General features: G+C 37.6%; 1 protein-coding gene across 2 annotated transcripts in view; it reads left to right on the top strand.

The window, feature by feature from the left end:
* SGMS2 (sphingomyelin synthase 2) overlaps nt 1-16,454 on the top strand; it is a 62,469-nt gene extending 46,015 nt beyond the window's left edge. For both annotated transcript variants that reach the window (XM_032802251.2, XM_032802252.2), the window contains exons 2-6: nt 3,457-4,126; nt 5,327-5,444; nt 11,201-11,354; nt 14,219-14,385; nt 15,126-16,454. In XM_032802251.2, the coding sequence (XP_032658142.1) occupies nt 3,672-4,126; nt 5,327-5,444; nt 11,201-11,354; nt 14,219-14,385; nt 15,126-15,329 (1,098 nt within the window). In that variant the 5' untranslated portion in view covers nt 3,457-3,671 and the 3' untranslated portion in view covers nt 15,330-16,454. The remainder of the gene's footprint in view (nt 1-3,456; nt 4,127-5,326; nt 5,445-11,200; nt 11,355-14,218; nt 14,386-15,125) is intronic.
* Nucleotides 16,455-18,481: the final 2,027 nt, after the last annotated feature.

The following is an 18,481-nucleotide window of genomic DNA, read 5'->3' as shown; positions in this document are numbered from 1 at the left end:
GCTGTGCCCCCCAGCATGGCGGGGATCTCGTCTGTCAGTCCCTCCTCCCCCATGAGATTCCATTCCCTCACTTACTTAGCCCAGGCCCCAGTTATTTTTACTAAAGTCACAGACAGGTCATGGGCTCTGTGAATTTTTGTTTATTGCCCGTGACCTATCTGACTTTTTTACTAAAAATAACAGTGACAAAATCTTAGCCTTAGTTATAAGCACCTGAAAACAGAGTGTTGTTGTTATGGGAAGTGTAGGGAAACCTTACTATAAGCCCCACCTATAATATTGTTCATTGCTAGTGGCTCAATTAAATTTATGAGAAAGTAAGCAGTCTTCAGCCCTACCAAGAGAATAATCTAATAATACAGATTGTAATTTTTTTCTTTTCTTGATTAAACTTCACGCAATTGTTATATTGACATAATTTTAGATTTTTCTCCTTTTTTTCTTAGTCTGTTGTTTTTAATGTAAATGAAATCAGAAGCATTTATATGTGTTTGTTCATTTGCCTTCTAATTTAAGGTTATGCATAGACTTGCTTCCATTATTATGACATGAAGAGGGACAGAACAGTTCAAGTCCTGCAGAGAAGGACTTGGGGTGTGAAGAGGAATGTTCTTGTAACACTACTGAGTAGCTCATCCTCTCCCTTTTGCAACTGCTATACAGATGCATTCTCGTCTGCAGTAGGAGGCATAGCTGAGAGAAGTCAGATGACCAGCTGCTCTGTGAGGCATGTGCTCCTCTTAGGGCAACAGAACTTACAATTCAAAAGAGAGCCTCGAAGTTACTGCTGCCCTCATTAAATCCTCCTCTGTGGCTTTCAGACATTGCCAGAGGAATACTGGGGGGAAAAGACAGCACGCCATGTTTGCTAGATGTACTGCAGTTACTGTGAGAGGCCAAGATGGGAACATCAAGTAGAGTGGATTTGCATAATATATTTTGCGTTTATTCCCACAGATCTTAGTCTCAGTGTGTTTCTGGAGGCCCTGCCCACTTCTCAGACCCAACTCTGAGAAAAGAAAGTGGTGGGTGGGTGATGGGACTTAAAACTGCCTATGTTAGATATTCTCCTGTGAGCCTGTTTTCAGAAGAAGGAAAATTTTAATTGGTTCATCTTAAACAGATATTTTGCTTGTCCATAAAATTTGCTGTATTTATAAAATTCTTTAGACTGTAGAGATTCACAATATGAGTTGTTGTTTTTTTAAACTATCATTTTGTCAGTGAGGCAGGAAGAAAAATAGAAATGTTGTTTTGACATAGCAGGTAAAGCACACTTTTATTTTGCTAACTTACAAACACTATTCCTTGGACTATATAAACACACCTATCCCTGGTTTTAGGTTTGTAATGAAATTGTGCAAAATGATTTTGGGCCTTACTATAAATATTACAAGATTGTATCATGAAAGTTATCTAGAGCTCAATCCCAAGAGTGTGTATGCTGAGGATCTCTGAGATGGCATTCATTAACTCAGAGTTGAGGCCAATAGCTAGGTAATGAATACGTCCAGTTGTTCCATCCATACACTCAGCAACTTGACTAGAGGAAATTTGGGCTAGGTGGGTCTTTCTAAGGGAGGGAGAATGAAAGGAGCAGAGTTGCCTCTGAGAACTGCTTCTTTAAGAGGAAATGAAAAGGAGCAGAGGACCCAACTGGGTGGAAAGCCAAAGCATCCACAAGAGCAGTATGAGCAGTAGTTGCAGAGGAGCTCTGCAAAGTGGTCGGAACCAGCATCTGTTGTTTTTGACGTGGGGCATCATTAATTGAGTCGATTGGGGTAACAGTGGTGGCCAGAATTAACTGGTTAAATGGATCGTCTCCATCCATTAAATCTGTCAGAATTGGGTTTTTTTGGTGGGGATTCCAGTTGTGACAATATAATTCAATTGGTGTGACTTTGTGGGGAGAGTAGTTTTGGAGGGTATGGGAGCATAGGTTTTTCCCAATTTAAGAGGCTTTAATCCTCATATGAGGTGTTGGAAACTCTTCAATCCTTGAATGTACTAGACTTCTTAAAGTCTTTCATCATATTTCAAAAGCTCAATAATTACACTGAAGTTATTTTTAAGTAGTTTTTCTTTAAATCAAACTCTGACATAACTCGGACATATGTGATCTACTGATGTGAAGTGCTATGAAGAGCCAGGTGATGTTATAACAGTGGGAAAGACTGGCAACTCTACTTCCATCATGATATAATACAAAAAGTATGCTATCCTCCATCCAAGCTGTGGCTACTATCTCAGTATGATGGAACATGAGGTGATGACAGTGCTATGTCTCTGCCCATAAAGAAGCCAGAAGGGGTGAGCGTTATGACGTACTCACATTGTTAGCTGAAAGTAAATATTTTGCAGATAAGTGGGCTATTATTCATCGCTTCGTCTGAGCCAAATTGAGTCATACAAATTTGTGTGCCATAGCTATGATATGAGTGTACAATAGCATAGGACTTTCAAATCAAATCAATAGGAAATTTTCAGCCATTATTTGAGCACTACAGTCTTGGAGATAGACTAGCCGTTTCTGTTCGACAGATGCGAGTAACATTCATTTTTATTTGTGTAAAAGTTCCTTATAAAAGCATATACTTCTTTAATGAAGATATTCAGTAAAACTCCTACCTTTTTATTTTTTTGTAAATGCAGCCTGAAACATTTTTACAATAGTACCAAAATATGCTTCCTATGCCCACGTTACAATCATACTATCAAAAAGCTTGGATAAACCTAGGAGTAAATATTGAACTCGTTTGTATTTCCTCAATACAGAGTCGATTCCTGCTTCTGCTCTGCTGAGGAAATTCTCAAAATTGTACTCACATGTCAGAAGCTAATTAACATATTTACTGCTGAAAAATTGGTGAGGCTACACCAGGATCAAGTGAGGATCAAGCCCAAATAGTGTTTTGCTTCGAGTTTCTGGCTCATCCCCAGGGCTAGATAAGCCATTTGTCAATTTTATGGACATAAATTGACTAATTTCTGGTGTGATCTCCATACAGTTGTGTTGAATTTAGTAGGGTTGCTCTGGGGCGTAAACCAGCATGGAATTCTGTTCAGTGTGTTTACATTTAATATGGTCAATGTCTGTGGAAATCTTGACTCGTTGACAATTCAGAAAATCAACACTGTACATGGCTTCAACAGCAGCTGGCATTAAATACTGGCTCTCTGGACAAAGTTGATACCACCCACTAAACGAATTGAGTCAAGATCAAAACCAAGTTATTCCACCTTAATTTAAAAGTTAACACCATCTACTTGGATTAAACTAGCAAAACATTTTTAATACTACCTAATATTTGGCTGCTTTGTTTCCACAACTTCCATGTGAAGCAAACTGTGTTGATATTTAGAATGCAGATTTCCCTAAGCTATTTTTGTATTTCATTTGTGCATTGTCATGTTGCCAGCTGTACAGTTTCTGAATATGATTTTGTTGTTTTACAGATGATACAGTAAGAGCTTTTGAGGAAAGAAACTGAGATTTATCTCAAAGATCTGTTGCAGAACAACTGAAAAGAGAAAGAATGGACAACTTCTGAAGGTTTTTATTAGAGAACAAAAATCAACTGGAAACATAAAGTGGACTTAGAGGAGTAAGAAACTTTTTAAAAAGCATCCAGAAATTGCTAATTCCCTGGTTTGCTCAAGGTCTTAGGGTAATGGATACCATTGAGACTGCAAAGCTTGAAGAGCACATGGAAGGTCAAAACAATGACACCTCAAATGGTTATGTTCGACCTACCCTATCTGTCAGTGAAGAGAGCAAAAATGGCAATACCAAACCTAAGGGTTTACCTAATGGTTTGCGAAAAGGCACAAAGAAATATCCGGACTATATTCAGATCTCTATGCCTGCTGAATCTAGGAACAAATTTCCTTTGGAATGGTGGAAAACAGGCATTGCCTTTGTGTATGCTCTCTTCAATTTAATTCTAACGACTGTCATGATCACTGTGGTTCATGAGAGGGTACCTCCCAAGGAGCTCAGTCCTCCATTGCCAGATAAATTTTTTGATTATATTGATCGTGTGAAATGGGCTTTTTCTGTATCAGAAATAAATGGAATGATACTAGTTGGATTATGGATAATCCAGTGGCTATTTCTCAGATACAAGTAAGTAGCTATATTTATCTCTGCTTCTACTTAGTAACAGAATTTGCTTCTGCCACCCTTATTCATGTTGAGTAGCAGTTTTCTCTGAGTAGTTACAGTGATTTCCCAAAATGAGTACAGGTAATAGGTTGCTGAAAGGAAACTTGCAGCGAGGCTCTGCACCCATATGTTGGAGTAGAGTTGGCTTGAAAACCACAGTTAAGTTTCATGAGAAATGTTGAGGTTTCAAAATTTTGTTTTCATTCTGATGCAGAACAAAAACAAGACCTTTTCAGAGCAGGGACCTGAACCTTGGTCTCTCACATTCCCACAGAGCAATTTAATCACCAGGCGATTGACTATTCTGAGATAAATCTCTGGCTAGAAATTCCATTGTGGATTTGAGAGACTTTACAGATGACATTTTCATTAAACTGATACCATTCCCCAAAACATTTCAGTTTTGACTAAACTGCACTCTTTGACAAAGTGCTGTGAGACCATAGTACTCCTAAGTAAAGCTGATTGAAACATTTTCAGTGAAACTTTTTTTTTTAATTTCTGACAAGGCGCTAGACAGTTCACTAGCATTATACTGGATGCTTGAACTAGTCACATCTCTGAGAACATCAGCCCATCTTTCCCTCCAGATCACCTCCTGTTTCCTCAAGAAACAATCTGTACAGATACTTTAAAGGAAAACAAACGTTATTTGACATGAGATTGAAAATGAAAAGGAGATTGCAAAATAATTACCAAGCAAAATAAAAACACTGCTAGGAGAACACTAGAGCTATTAAATAGGCCTGAATTTACTTACCAGCTAGTGGTTAAATTAAACAAAATCATTACATTTGCAGCAATTTCTTTCTCTCTCTTAACTGCAGCACACTCATGTTTCAATTTCTGTCTATGTATCTCGTTTGTCTGTATGACATAACCCAGAAAGATGTTTCCAGACATCAAATGGGGGTGGGGTTGGGGGTGTGAGAGAGAGTGAGAAATCCCACATGGAAGTAGTACTATTGAAACTTTGTTTTCATATTGGTTAGATCACAATTTAAAAGCTTTAATAAATTTAAATGTAGGATGTTAACCATTTAATGAGGCTACGGCTACGCTGGAGGCACCATACCTCCCTCTCTCCTTGTGACAAATAAATATATCCTGCCTTAGAGTTTATGCTTGCTTTCTTTTCTCTCCCTCCCTCCTTGTTTTCAGATCAATAGTGGGACGCAGGTTCTTTTTTATAATTGGAACTTTGTACCTGTACCGCTGTATTACCATGTATGTTACCACCCTACCTGTGCCTGGAATGCATTTTCAGTGTGCTCCAAAGGTAAGAAATCTTGGTATTGGCCAAAGTATTACACCAAATACAGTATCTGAAAAAGACATATTGGTACATTGATTTATTTTAATGAAGTTAATGTTTTTCTCCAGATATTATATGATACTCTTCAGAGATAAGTGTGGCTCCTGGAAGGTGTCGTCTTATTTTTTGGTGATTGCTATGTTTTTCATTTATTTATTGCTGTTAGTATGGCAGGATTTTGTGAACAGTAAGCATCTTTTCGTTCTTGGTTTTATGTGCATATAGATATGTCAGGATTATTCCAGGCTAGAGTTGATTTATTAAAAAATCAGCCATCTAGGCTCATATCTTCAGAATTTTTTTCATCTGAGACCTACATAATATACCTTACTGTAGTTTGTCAGCTGACGTACAAACCAGCTACTTGGAGGACAAGCCAGTAAAGCCTTGCGTGGTAGCTAGATTTTTTGAGAGGCAGTGGTGGCATGTTGTAAGCATGTTTGCCAGTGATGTTGTTTTGGCCAGGGCTGTCTGGGGCTTCTAAATCCAATTTGGGCAGCTGATACTCATGGCAATAGGTATGTAAACAAGGGAAAAGCAAATATTTGTGCAAATGTAATTGTTTGCCAGTGGTACTTCAGAACTAAATGATGATGTGCTCTAAATGTAATTGAAGACTTTTTTTTTTTTTTTAAAGAAATTTAATTAAATAGTCCACTACATACTGGCTTGTAAATACTAGTAAAGATATACATTATATCATAGATTGTAGGACTGGAAAGGACCTCAAGAGATCATCTAGTCCATCCCCCTTGTTGAGGCAGGTGTAAGCATACCTATACCATACCTGAAAGGTGTTTGTCTAACCTGTTCTTAAAAACCTCCAGTGACAGGGATTCCACAACCTCCCTATGTAACCTGTTCCAGTGCTTAACAATTATAGTTAAAAAGATTTCCTAACATGAAACCTAAATCCTCCTTGCTGCAAACTAAGCTGATTACTGCTTCTCCTATTCTTGGCGGGCATGGAAAACAATCCATTACCATTCTCTTTTTATAACAATCTTATACATGTGAAGACTGTTTATCATGACCCGCATCAACCTTCTCTTCTCCAGACTAAACACACCAGTTCTTTCAACCTTTCCTCATAGCCCCCGTTTTTTCTAAAAATTTTTTATAATTTTTGTTGCTCCCCTCGACTCTCTCCAATTTATTAACATTTGTGTTAAAGTAGATAGTAAGCAACAAATCAAAGAGGTAACTAATTAATAGTGGTACATGCAGTGTTGTTGCTATGTCTGTCCCAGGATATAAGAGAAACAAGGTGGGTGAGGTAATATCTTCCATTGGACCAAACTCTGTTGGCGAGATAGAGAAGCTTTTGAAAGCTTCTCTCTCTTACCAACAGAAGTTGGTCCAACAAAAGATATTCTTCAACACACATTGTCTGTCTAATACTGGTACAGTAAGAAATCAAACATTTTCTTGCAAGTCAGAATATTAACTATCTGATACAGAGTGAATTTAACATCCCCCCCAAAAAAACCCACACTAAAAGAATGTGAAGATTGCTAAATCAAGCAATGAAAAGTTAGGAACCTCTAATTCAGCCCCCACACGGTATGGAAGTTATTACATGATTCCAGCAATATGTGTGAGAGAAGCAGCAGCCCCATGGAGGCTTTCTGTCCCCTGCAATGTGACCCGGGATGCAGGAAACTTGCAAAGGAGTAAGAGGGAGCATTACCTTTTATGGCCCCTTTACTCGCCTGTGCAAGTGTGTATAGTGAGTTTTGATTTTCTCCTGTGTGATTCTGTTCAGAACCTTGTACTTTATATACAATCTGTGCCTAGAACCTTGCAGTTCCCTTGAGCCGCTGGTTAATTGAGGAAGGAACAACAATTTTAGCATTAGTCAAGGTGGCTGCGCTTTAACTGACAATGGAAACAACTTTTGTCCATCTATAAACGCGTTCTTTCATAATGTATACGTTTCACAACTCAAACACGGTCCACCCACTCAGCAAGAAGCAAACTATGCCAATAATTTTTTTTTTATTTTATTTTTTTTATTTTTTTTGCACCATACCTATTTGAGTCCCAGTTCTGTATTGTGATGTGTTTGAGCAGACGGCTGTGCCCACACAGAGCCCCTCTGAAGTCAGTAGGGCTCTGAGCAGGGCCTACTGACATCAGAGAGGCTCTGCATGGCACAGCCCTCTGCTCAAATAGATCACAATACAGGATCCAAGCCTAAACTTGGCAAAATATTGCCTACTCTCCCAATAAAATTATTTCCAAAGCTTATTTTCACTATCAAGAAGAAGGGGGGGGAAAAAGCTACAAAGGTTCAAAGTCATCTGAAGTGGTGATGCACCTGTTATGAAACAAATTTATAGGAAAAAGTAAATGTATAAGTAAAAGAACTGGCTTAGCCAAACATGCAGTTAGTTAAATTACTTTATTATAACTGGATAACAACAACTGGAAGATTTATCATCCACCTACATTACTCAAGGTCTCATGTTTTGCAATGTCGATGAATTACAAAAGAAAAATCTGTTCATAAGATTCAACAAATACACAATAGCAGCTCTTTTTGGCTCACTGAATAGAGATAGGCCTTGGCAAAACTGAATGTAATATCTCCAAAGAAGTTATTTTTATGTACACAAAAATTTGTTTGCATATTATAAAATATAGTTGTTTGATTGTTTATACAGTATTGACATGGGATAGAAATCTGCTTATGCTATCTGTCTTGGAGAGTACCCACTTCACAAATTATATCTGTTGTTTTTAGTTCATACCATGTCAGATTTAAAATGCTGCCATACGTAAAACAGATGCAGATTTCTTTAAGTTATGGGTCTGAATTTTAAAATGTATAAAAATCAGCAATTCCACAATGCTTGGAAGAAGTGTAGAATAAAAAATGAAAACACCAAACTATCAACATCAAGCAAATTTAAAAAGCAAAAAAAAAAAAAAATTGATACATTTTCCTAGTGTAGACAGGACCAAACACAGTACCACACATTACAAACACAGTAACGTGTGATCACTGGAGGTCTCTCAGCCAAGTACAGACCACATTTAATTCTGCTTAGTTTGAGAATTTTGAGAAGTTTACACACCATGATTGTAATTTTAATCACAGTGAAATAGTATTATGTATATATGAAATGTTAAATTATTTTACTAAAATTATTCTGGTACCTGATTGTATGTGGTGGTCGAGGAGAACTGGCTTAAGTTTCTGTTATGATAACTCCAGGTTGCCAAACTAAGATTCCATAGCCACTTTAAAAAGATTTCTTTAGTGACATGTTAAGGACCGTTGAATTGTTGCTTTTTGGAAGTTTTTCTAATACTAACATTAGCACATTGCAGCATCTACAGTAGAATTTGTATTTTAAATTGCACATTTCTGATTTTTGCTTTCTGTATTCATCCCATCCCTGAATGCTGCAATTAAAATTGGATATATGGCAATTTAAAAACAAACTTTATCCTATCAAGTATCACAGAAGAAACATTAGAGTTACTCGGGACAGCTTTGGAGGAACAGAATTTCTCACTAGCCACTCAGTTCAATGAATTAATATTTCATGGCTATTCTAGAGATGGGGGGAGAGGGGGATATTCATTCTTGATATAATTGTTGTCTTAATTGGAGTTAAACCGGGGATGAACTTGTCTGGGGAATATATATTAAAATGTATGACTCTGGCACACTCTAGAGCTTTGCAAAGTTTGGTTGGTTGGTTTGCAGTGTGTGAATCATTTCTTCAGTTTTGATTCTGGTGGATTCATGTCTTCCCTTGGCTCCTCCCCTCTCCCCCCAGCCTACAACAAGTTAATCTTAGTGAAAACTGATATGAAACTGAGCGTTTGCACGGTATCAGTAAGAAACTATAAATCAGCCCAAGTGTATTTGAAACATCTATAAACATGTCAACAAACCTAGGCTGACCTTTGACTATTTAACTAAGCCCCAAATTAGACAAATTTCATGTAGTTGAAGTCTTGATTTGTGAACACTTTACTCCGCTCTGGATAAAGAGTGAATGACTTGCATGCAGCACCTCACACAATGATAATTTATATTGGTTCTGTTAGGATAATTTCTCACAGTTCAGGGCAACTGAACCTATATTCCCTTTAGTAATCCAGCAAAGGCACCCAGTCTCAGGTTTCCAGGCCCCTAGCCATTGCCTCTCTCAGGTAGAGACTTGCGTGTGTCTCCATCCTGACTAGGGCATTTCCAGGCTGCACAGTCCCTTGACTATACTGTGATACCCCCAGCAAAAGACAAGCTGCCTAAGCAGGCTTCTCCTGCTTTCTTTTCAGAGACTACTAACTGTAATTCCCAACAGTTGCAAGTTACCACATAGCACTTCTTATGAAAGCATATTTATTCTTATGGTAAAAGCATTACAGAGAAAACATATTAAAATAATAAAAGAACCTACACACGTGCTAATAAGCTTACCAGAGATCACTCCAACTGCCTCTAACATGGGCTCTGACAGGTCAGTCCTTCAGACCTCCCAAAGGGTTCTCTTCTGTGGTCACAAGTTCATAGCAGCTTCAGTTCAGAATCTAGTCTTATGAGGCTTCAGGAGGCAAAGTCCTTCCAACCCTTCCCTAAGGATTCAGGCCCTCCATGGACCAGAGTTCCTGTCTGTTTGCTGGATCAGGAAGAAAACCCTGAGTCAGCTTAAACTCAGGCTAGTTATTCAAAAGTCCTCTCTTTGTTGCTCCCTGGAGAAACCAAACTGGGTCTTTCAACTATCCTCAGAGCAACAGGTGATCAGCAGACAACAAGTCTCTGGTTCAGGACAAAGCTTCAAAGGCTGAGTTCATAGGTACTTCTTAGAAACTCCCCTTCACACACATTGTCCCAAAAGATCAATCATGTCTGCTATATTGTTTAACATAGTCTTTTGAAGTTCATGATATCTCCTTGTTCCTCCTAAAAATTCAATAAGGTTTAACTTAACTCCATAAGGTTGCCCCAGGATATTGCAGATACTGGCATATGTCACCATTCTTGAAAGAGTTCTGGGGTACGTCACACAAATGACAAATATGTAATATGCACTTACACAATTCTTAATGCGTCCACCCTTTTGAAATATACTGATCAATATTATGTAATGCATACAGAAAGCTTTGCAGTTATTTTTATGAAGGACATGCACATTTTGATTGGAAAACAAGAAACAAAAAGGTTTAAAATCCAGCAAAGCATATCCTAGTCCAAGGATCAGCAACCTCTGGTCCACGACCCACCAGAGTAAGTACCCTGGAGGGCTGGGCTGGTTTGTTTACCTGCTGCGTCCGCAGGTTTGGCCAATGGCTGCTCCCATTGGCCATGGTTTGCTGTCCCAAGCCAATGGGGGCTGCGGGAAGGGCGGCATGCACATCTCTCAGCCCGCGCCGCTTCCCACCACCATCAGCCAAACCTGTGGACACAGTAGGTAAACAAACCGGCCTGGCCTGCCAGGGTACTTACCCTGGTCGGCCGCATGCCAAAGGTTGCCGATCCCTGTCCTAGTCTAATCCTGTAATGCCCAGCCTTGGTTGTTGACAGATTTTTTTCTGGTAAACATGCTATTATCTTTGAGAAATACATAGACAATAGACAAAGAAGATTCAGATGTTTTAGGAGATAGAGCTTTTCATTATTATATTTTTAAGCACAAGTTGACTTAAACTTCTTTTCCAAACTTATATGTTCTTCATCATCTTGAATTTTTCTCATTTCCCAGTTGAATGGAGATTCACAGGCTAAGGTGCAGAGGATCCTACGATTGATTTCTGGTGGTGGTCTGTCCATAACTGGATCACATATCTTATGTGGAGACTTCCTGTTCAGTGGTCACACAGTAGTGCTAACCCTCACCTACCTGTTTATCAAGGAATGTAAGTTACAGTATTTAAATATAGTTGTGTTGCTGATGCCTGTGTTACAAGAAGAGCATTTAAGCTAAAACCACTTTCTTGTATTCATACATGTTTTGTTTTTTTTTTTTTTTACAACATACAATACATGGCAAAACTGCAATACACAGTTTGACAAAATGCACTTGACCCTTCCAGAAGATGGCTTCTGGAAGGAGAAGTACCACTGGCAAATATCTGTGTGTTTTGGGACACTGATGATGTGGGAAGGGGATGGTGACAGTAAGGTTGAGAGAAGGGCTGAATCAGCGAAGTGACTATCTGTCTTTACCTCAAACAGAAATGATATCAGCAAATAATCCTCTAGTTAATTGTTTGAGAGAGAGAGAGAGAGAAATGACTCCCCTTGCTTCAATGGGACTTATGCCTGCCTACCCCAGTCCTGAATTTGGTGCTGAGTTTGGCTTGCGCAATGGAGGACACTTTTTTATAACCTCATTTTACAGTGGTCTGTAAAAAATCCAGCTCCTGAGGGCAGTAGGGAACTCTGTGGCTTCTGGAGTCTCCCAGTATGAGTTTAAAGATTATGTAACTGAGGACCAGACTGTAAGCTGTAATATGGAGAATGCACCGCTCGGACCTCAATAATTTGGCTACTTGTTTGGCCATATGTCAGTACAGTAGCATTTTCTTTTAAATTCACGGCATGACATGTATCTAACATTAGAATCTGTCCCTATTTCATTGCTGATTTCCTGAGCACTTTGATTGAGGCGTTAGACTTCATTAAATTTATTTTTCTAACTTCAGCATACAGGATAACTTAAAACATTCTTTTTTGTAAAAGAACGTCCCATCATTTGATGATTAGGCAAACAATGTTACTTGACAGTGTAAATTAAAGAGAGACCGAGAACTTCCATGTGGACATAAGACCTTTTATTTCTGTAAACAACAAAGGATTATAGCATGGTGACTATTAAGTCTATGTCTTTGTACTATGAAATTTTCTAGTATTGTGTGTAATTAATCAATCAAAACTGCTAGAAGAACGGATGGCAGTCAGCCTAATTTTCCAAGAGTAGGTAGCAACAGGATTTGCTTTCTGTACGTATGTGTGTTATCACAGCTTAACAGTGGTCATTTAAATCTTATCCTGCAATATATGCCACATACAAGATATATTTAACTCTTCTTTTTAAAGATTTTTTTGGTACAGTAGCATAATTCAGATGTCTTTAAATAGCAGGGCAAGCGTAGAGGAGAATAACAAGCAGACTGTATCTATAATAAGCTTTGTAAATGCTGCCTGAGAATTGGCCATGTATCCCATCCAAATTCCTCTACTTTGTAATCAAAGTGCTCTGTACATCAGAGGTGCATAGTGTACCCATTTCTATTTCCTGTGTAATTAGGAAAATGTAGTTTTTCTAAGCAAGAGCATATACTAGATTGTTTGTTTGTTATTTTGAATTAGAGGTTACTTGCAATATGCTCTGCTGGTCTCTTTGATCAGGCACGTTTCTTGTGTGAGACACCTTGTTTATTTCTAGGTGTAGCCTTCCCTCCCCCCCCCCCCATCCTCCCATCTTTGGCTAGGCAGGAAGGGCCAGGGGAGCTTTTTCCTGACCCCATGCTTCTTTCTCTCAGAACAGGGGAAAATATACTAGTGTGGAGTATCACTTCTGTCTGGAGCTTGCTTCCTCAACTAAATGACAGGATATGACTCCAAATTCTGGTCCACAAATCAGTGGGGTGGACTCAGCCTTAGTATTTTGGGGGGGATTCTATGATGATTTTCAGTTCCCCCCGCCCCCCTCCTCCAAAACATAGCTGAGTCTTGACTACAGTGACTAGGTAACATTATGCACAGGGCCAGCCTCCTTGAGTAAGATCACTGACATAGTATTTACGGTACCCCAAACCTAACAGACTCATTTTACATAAAAAGTGGGGTTGGGATCTTCGGGGGTCCACCACCAGCCTCCCACTCCAGGAGAAGTGTAGTCCAGCTGCCTGTAATGAGTTCCATAGTTGCCAACGTCAAAAGCATTTTTCAAGGAAAAATTTCCAGCTAAACTGTCAGCTGCGGGCATTCTGGATAACTTTAGCACTTGCATACTGCTTCACAAACATTAACGAATTAATCATCACAATGTACTCCAATATGTGGTATACAAGCCTCATTTCACAGACCAGGACACTAATTTAATTTAGAAAAAAAAGTTAGGTCTTGACTAAAACCACAGATTGTGTCAGATCTGGAATTAAAAGCCTAGAGTTCCTTGCTCCCAGTTTCACATCTAACCCATTAGAATAGATTGCCTCTTACGCTATTGAGCTTACTCCTCTTGTGGCCAGAAGCCATTTTGGATGTTAAGCAGAAGAGCAGTTTCAGCTGAAGGTAGCTGGCTGGGAGGCATCTTGCAATTAACATCCAAAACAGGAGCTTGGACAGCATCACCCACCCTCAGCTGTGAATTGGTCTTGGTTCCTCTCTCCACAAAATGGTGGAAGGACTCTGAATTAGACCATGATCTTTAGGGAAAATTACAATGACAAACTTTTGAGTCTTAGTGGTCGACTTTTGTCCTTTCTTTAGTAATATAAACTAAAAACTACTTTGCTTTAAAAATGAAAGCTTAGATTAGTTTTAACCTTCATCAGTTCCTCAGCTGAAGTCTATGGGCCCTAATGGCCGTATTTCAGCAGATGATAACTCTGCATCAGTAAACTTTTTCTTAGTTGTTCAAAGTGCATTTTTACTAAAGCAGAGAGATTCTCTCTCTCTCTCTCTCCCCACACGCACATCACATAGGTTCAAAAGTTCTTCTAAAGTTAATCTTGGATATTTATAGAAACGTATAATTCTCTCCTTTTTACAGACTCGCCTCGCTACTTTTGGTGGTATCATTTGATCTGCTGGTTGATGAGTGCCGCTGGTATAATCTGCATTCTTGTTGCCCATGAACACTACACTGTGGATGTTATCGTTGCTTATTATATCACCACAAGGCTCTTTTGGTGGTACCACTCAATGGCTAATGAAAAAGTGAGTGCAAAGGATATATATAATGCACATATTTTGTGTGGGTAAACCGCTATAAACCCAATAATGGCCTCTCCTTGTAAATTCCACAGAAAAGGTCATAATGGCCTTAAAATTAGTAGATGAGATCTGGGGCAGAAATAGAATTTTTCTACAGAAATTGAAGCACAAGTTTAAAGTTAAGCAGATGCTTACGTGCTTTCCTGAATTGGGGCCCACGTTAAGAAGAAAATTAATCTGTCATTTCTGGCATGCATATGTTTTTAAGATCTAACTTCTTTCTAAACATGAATACTTTATCACTGTTTTAGGTAGATAGGATAGGCCACACCATATCTTAATGAGTAAATAGTAGCTACTAACATTATTGGAGATCTTAAATTACCCAGCCTTTTTAAAAATGCCAGTTACATTTCTGCAGTAAATTGGACAAAGGTTGGCTATATCCTTTTTTAAATTATTCCTTCTGTTGGCTTTAAATAGACTTCTTTTCAATTTGAGTCTCCTCTTTATTCTTTTTTTTGTGTGACACGTTAGAAAGAAAGTGTTCAGTTCTCACTATGGAATACTCAAGTCACATCAAACTGTTTTCCTTTCCAGGTTAAATAAACTTACTATTTGCAGAATTTCATTCAAATATACTGTAATTGTCATACTCTTCTTTATGATTCAGCTAATGTGATTGGTTCTACTGTCTAAACTTGTTAAATTGTTTCTTCCAACTCTTTCCCCCCCCAATATAGAACTTGAAGATCTCTTCACAGACTAATTTTCTCTCTCGAGCATGGTGGTATCCGATATTTTATTTCTTTGAGAAGAATATACAAGGCTCAGTTCCTTGCTGCTTCTCATGGCCTATATCTTGGCCTCCTAGCTGCTTCAAATCTTCATGCAAAAAATATTCACGGGTTCAGAAGACAGGAGAGGACAATGAAAAATCCACCTGAAAGAAAGATGAAGAAAGAAAAGAAATCATCTGCTCTTTATTTTACCAAAATATTAATGCTATAACCAAAGTTCTTAAAAGGACTAGATTGTAGGGGAATAAGTGGACCAAATTCTTGTGCAATTGTACAAGACAATTGTAGACAAAATAAAACACCCATTGACATGGTTTCTATTCATCACATTGTACAGGGCTATTCTACTCTTCAGTACTAGGAGTGCACCACAGACAGGATTTTTCCCTGAGAAAGAAAAGAAACAAGAGTTTGGTTTACTTATGAGATTGAGGTGCCAAAGAACACATCACACCTTTTGTTATTAATTATCACTCATCCACAAAAATCTCATCTCTAGAGTTCTGGAGTTTGAGGGCAAAAGCATACTAAAATTTAAAGTTACAATATCTGTCTACAATGGTGGGAAGTGGTTTACTGTATTCTTCTTGCTAATGAAGGTACGACTTACGATACATGACTGGTGAAGCCGGAAGTGAGCTTTTACATTTTATGCTCTGTGGGAATGAATGTACTATGACCCTGAAGTACTCCCACCTCCCATGTACTCCGATATACCAATTTTTTACATTTTATATTGGTAACTTTATTTTTAAAACAAAACAAACAAACAAAAAAAAAGAACCTGAAAAAGAAAGCTGTTGTGATATGATGACATTACAAATTATAAATAATAGCTGCTAACATCCATTGGAGCACTACAAGCATGGAAATATTTTTATTTTTAAAACATATATCTATGTAACAAGAAGAAAATTATTTCAAAATCTAAACAGTTAATGGCAAGTTAGCCTGGGTCTGTATGTGTTGTGTATATATATATAGCTATGTAATGCATATAGGTATATATACATACTTTTGTGTATTCACACACATTAACCAATATTAGATAAATGAAAAGAGAGCTGTGTATAATGTGTTATTGTAAGCAAAACTCCCACTGATTTTTCCTTCACCTGCTTCAGTACTGCAAAGTCATTTTCTCAATGGGAAATGTAAAAATCAAACATTTTAAATTTTTAGTTACTATATCTTGATGACACTGTGTAAACATTATGCTTGAGAGCCTGATGTTATGCATTTAGAGGTTTGGGGTTTTTGGTTTTTGTTTGGTGGTTTTGGTGGTTTTCTTTTTTATTTATTTATTTTTCTCTTTTTTTGTAAACCATTGGCACAAATCTCAGTGACTCATAAACAGGTGCTAAGGTGAATACACTCCAACAGCAACACTTCTTCCACTGTTACCCAACAATATTTATTATTAAATGGTGCTGTCATATGACTGACCCGCTATTCCTTTCTATCAGGACTTGTTTGTCCAACCTAAGTATCTACACAAGTATGTTGGTTTAGTATGTGGGAATACACAACTTTGTTCGTGTACAACTGAACTGCAGATTAGCAGCTAACCTGGTCAACGTTTTTGTTGTATTTCATGTTGTTCTTGGGGAAGCAAAGTGGATACTGGGCACCCCAGAGTTTAACCGTTAATTTGTTCTGTATTCATTTCCTCAGCTACTCAAGTATTTTATTTCAAAACCTTCAGTAAAAGCTGATCAGAGGCAATAATTGTTAATAGTTTAAATTAACCTGTAACTTGAGTGAAAAATTTGCTCTCATTTTTTAGAATGCCTTGACAAGTGTGAACACTAAAAAGAAAATTTAAATAATGACATTCTCATTTTAAAAATATCCTGTTAGAAAAATTGCTACAAATAAAATGAAATATACAGTACCCAGATCTGATTTCTTTTTCAGTGCAGGGGGTCAATGACTATAAAATTGTACATCAGAAAAATATTTTTGTGCATTATCAAAGCATAACACAAACTGCATTTCTTACAATACATTCTGGTGAAACATAGCAAAGTAATGATAGCCAAGCTCTTTTTTTTTTTTTTTTTTTAAGAAATTTTTATTTTAAAGATTTTATTTCTCTTCACTAGAAATATTTAACATCAGGCTGGGGAGTCTGATGATGTGCGTATGGACACAAGGTTAATGTTTTCCTGGCAGAACTTGAGTGGCTTACAAGCTGAACCCAAGGACATACATTTTGAGAAGTGTTCCTTCAATTATTAGCTAACCAATCCTATTAGTACAATATCAGCCTTTGCACATCCCCAAAGTTGTTGTTTTATTTCTTGTTTGAGTTCATCTACGTGGACCACAATGTCTTTGAAGTCAGACCACAGACTACTGGGCTATAGCTTAATCTCCTAACTGACATGTTAATTATTTTTAGTTGAACCACTTCTAATAGCGAAGTCTTTGGAGGGAAATGTGGGTGAATTTCATTAATAAACCTCCTTCAATATACCGGTAAGCACTATGGTCTGAACATTCTAGGAAGGATCAGAAACTATGCTTTTCACTTGTAGCCTGTTAGGTTACTGAATAACACATCTATTGATAGCCTAGATAGATTACAACAAAGTTCCACTGAGAGATTTAGAAGGATATTTAGCTAATGACTGACCTATAGAACATATCAAGTGCTCTGCTCATAACCAATATTCTTATTCAGTACAATTTGTTTGAGGTCCCATTTTGTTTAGATGATAAAGAATTAAAATTGAGTGAATAATTGGTTTTTTAAATCAATTGTAGTTTTGGATTAGGCCTGCTAAGTGCTCAGATTCCCTCCATTCTCATATATGTCAACAGAAATTGCTTGCATACTTTGGCCTTCAAACAATAGAGATGGAGTATCTCAAAAGTTCTTCTTATTGATACGAAGAAAGTAGTAAATTTATTGGATCCAGTTTTTTGAAAAGTGCTCATCTCATTCAGAAACATTTTAAGCTTATATCTGTGCAAGAATGTAGAATTACGCTCTTACATTTTTACATAATATAATTATAGCCCATTCTTTCTTACCACACTGCACTAACAAATCAGGTATAGTATATATGTCAGTATATATGAAAAGGAGCTTAAAGAATGAACAGTTATTGTGATAAATGTTGGAATATAAAGAAGTTTCACAAAATTTCAGGATGGGAAGAAATGGAGTAAAGCGGATACAATCTGAAAGTAAAAAAAGGATATCGAATTCATTCATAAACTGTCACAGGGTTGAGTGCAGGATTTTATTCCTGATGCCTTTGATATATCTTTCATTTTACGTAATTTTTCTG

This window comes from Chelonoidis abingdonii, chromosome 5 (genome assembly GCF_003597395.2).
Source record: "Chelonoidis abingdonii isolate Lonesome George chromosome 5, CheloAbing_2.0, whole genome shotgun sequence".
Lineage (NCBI taxonomy): Eukaryota > Metazoa > Chordata > Testudines > Testudinidae > Chelonoidis > Chelonoidis abingdonii.
Note: the sequence above shows the minus strand (reverse complement) of the source record. Positions and strands in the feature narration are given on the sequence as shown.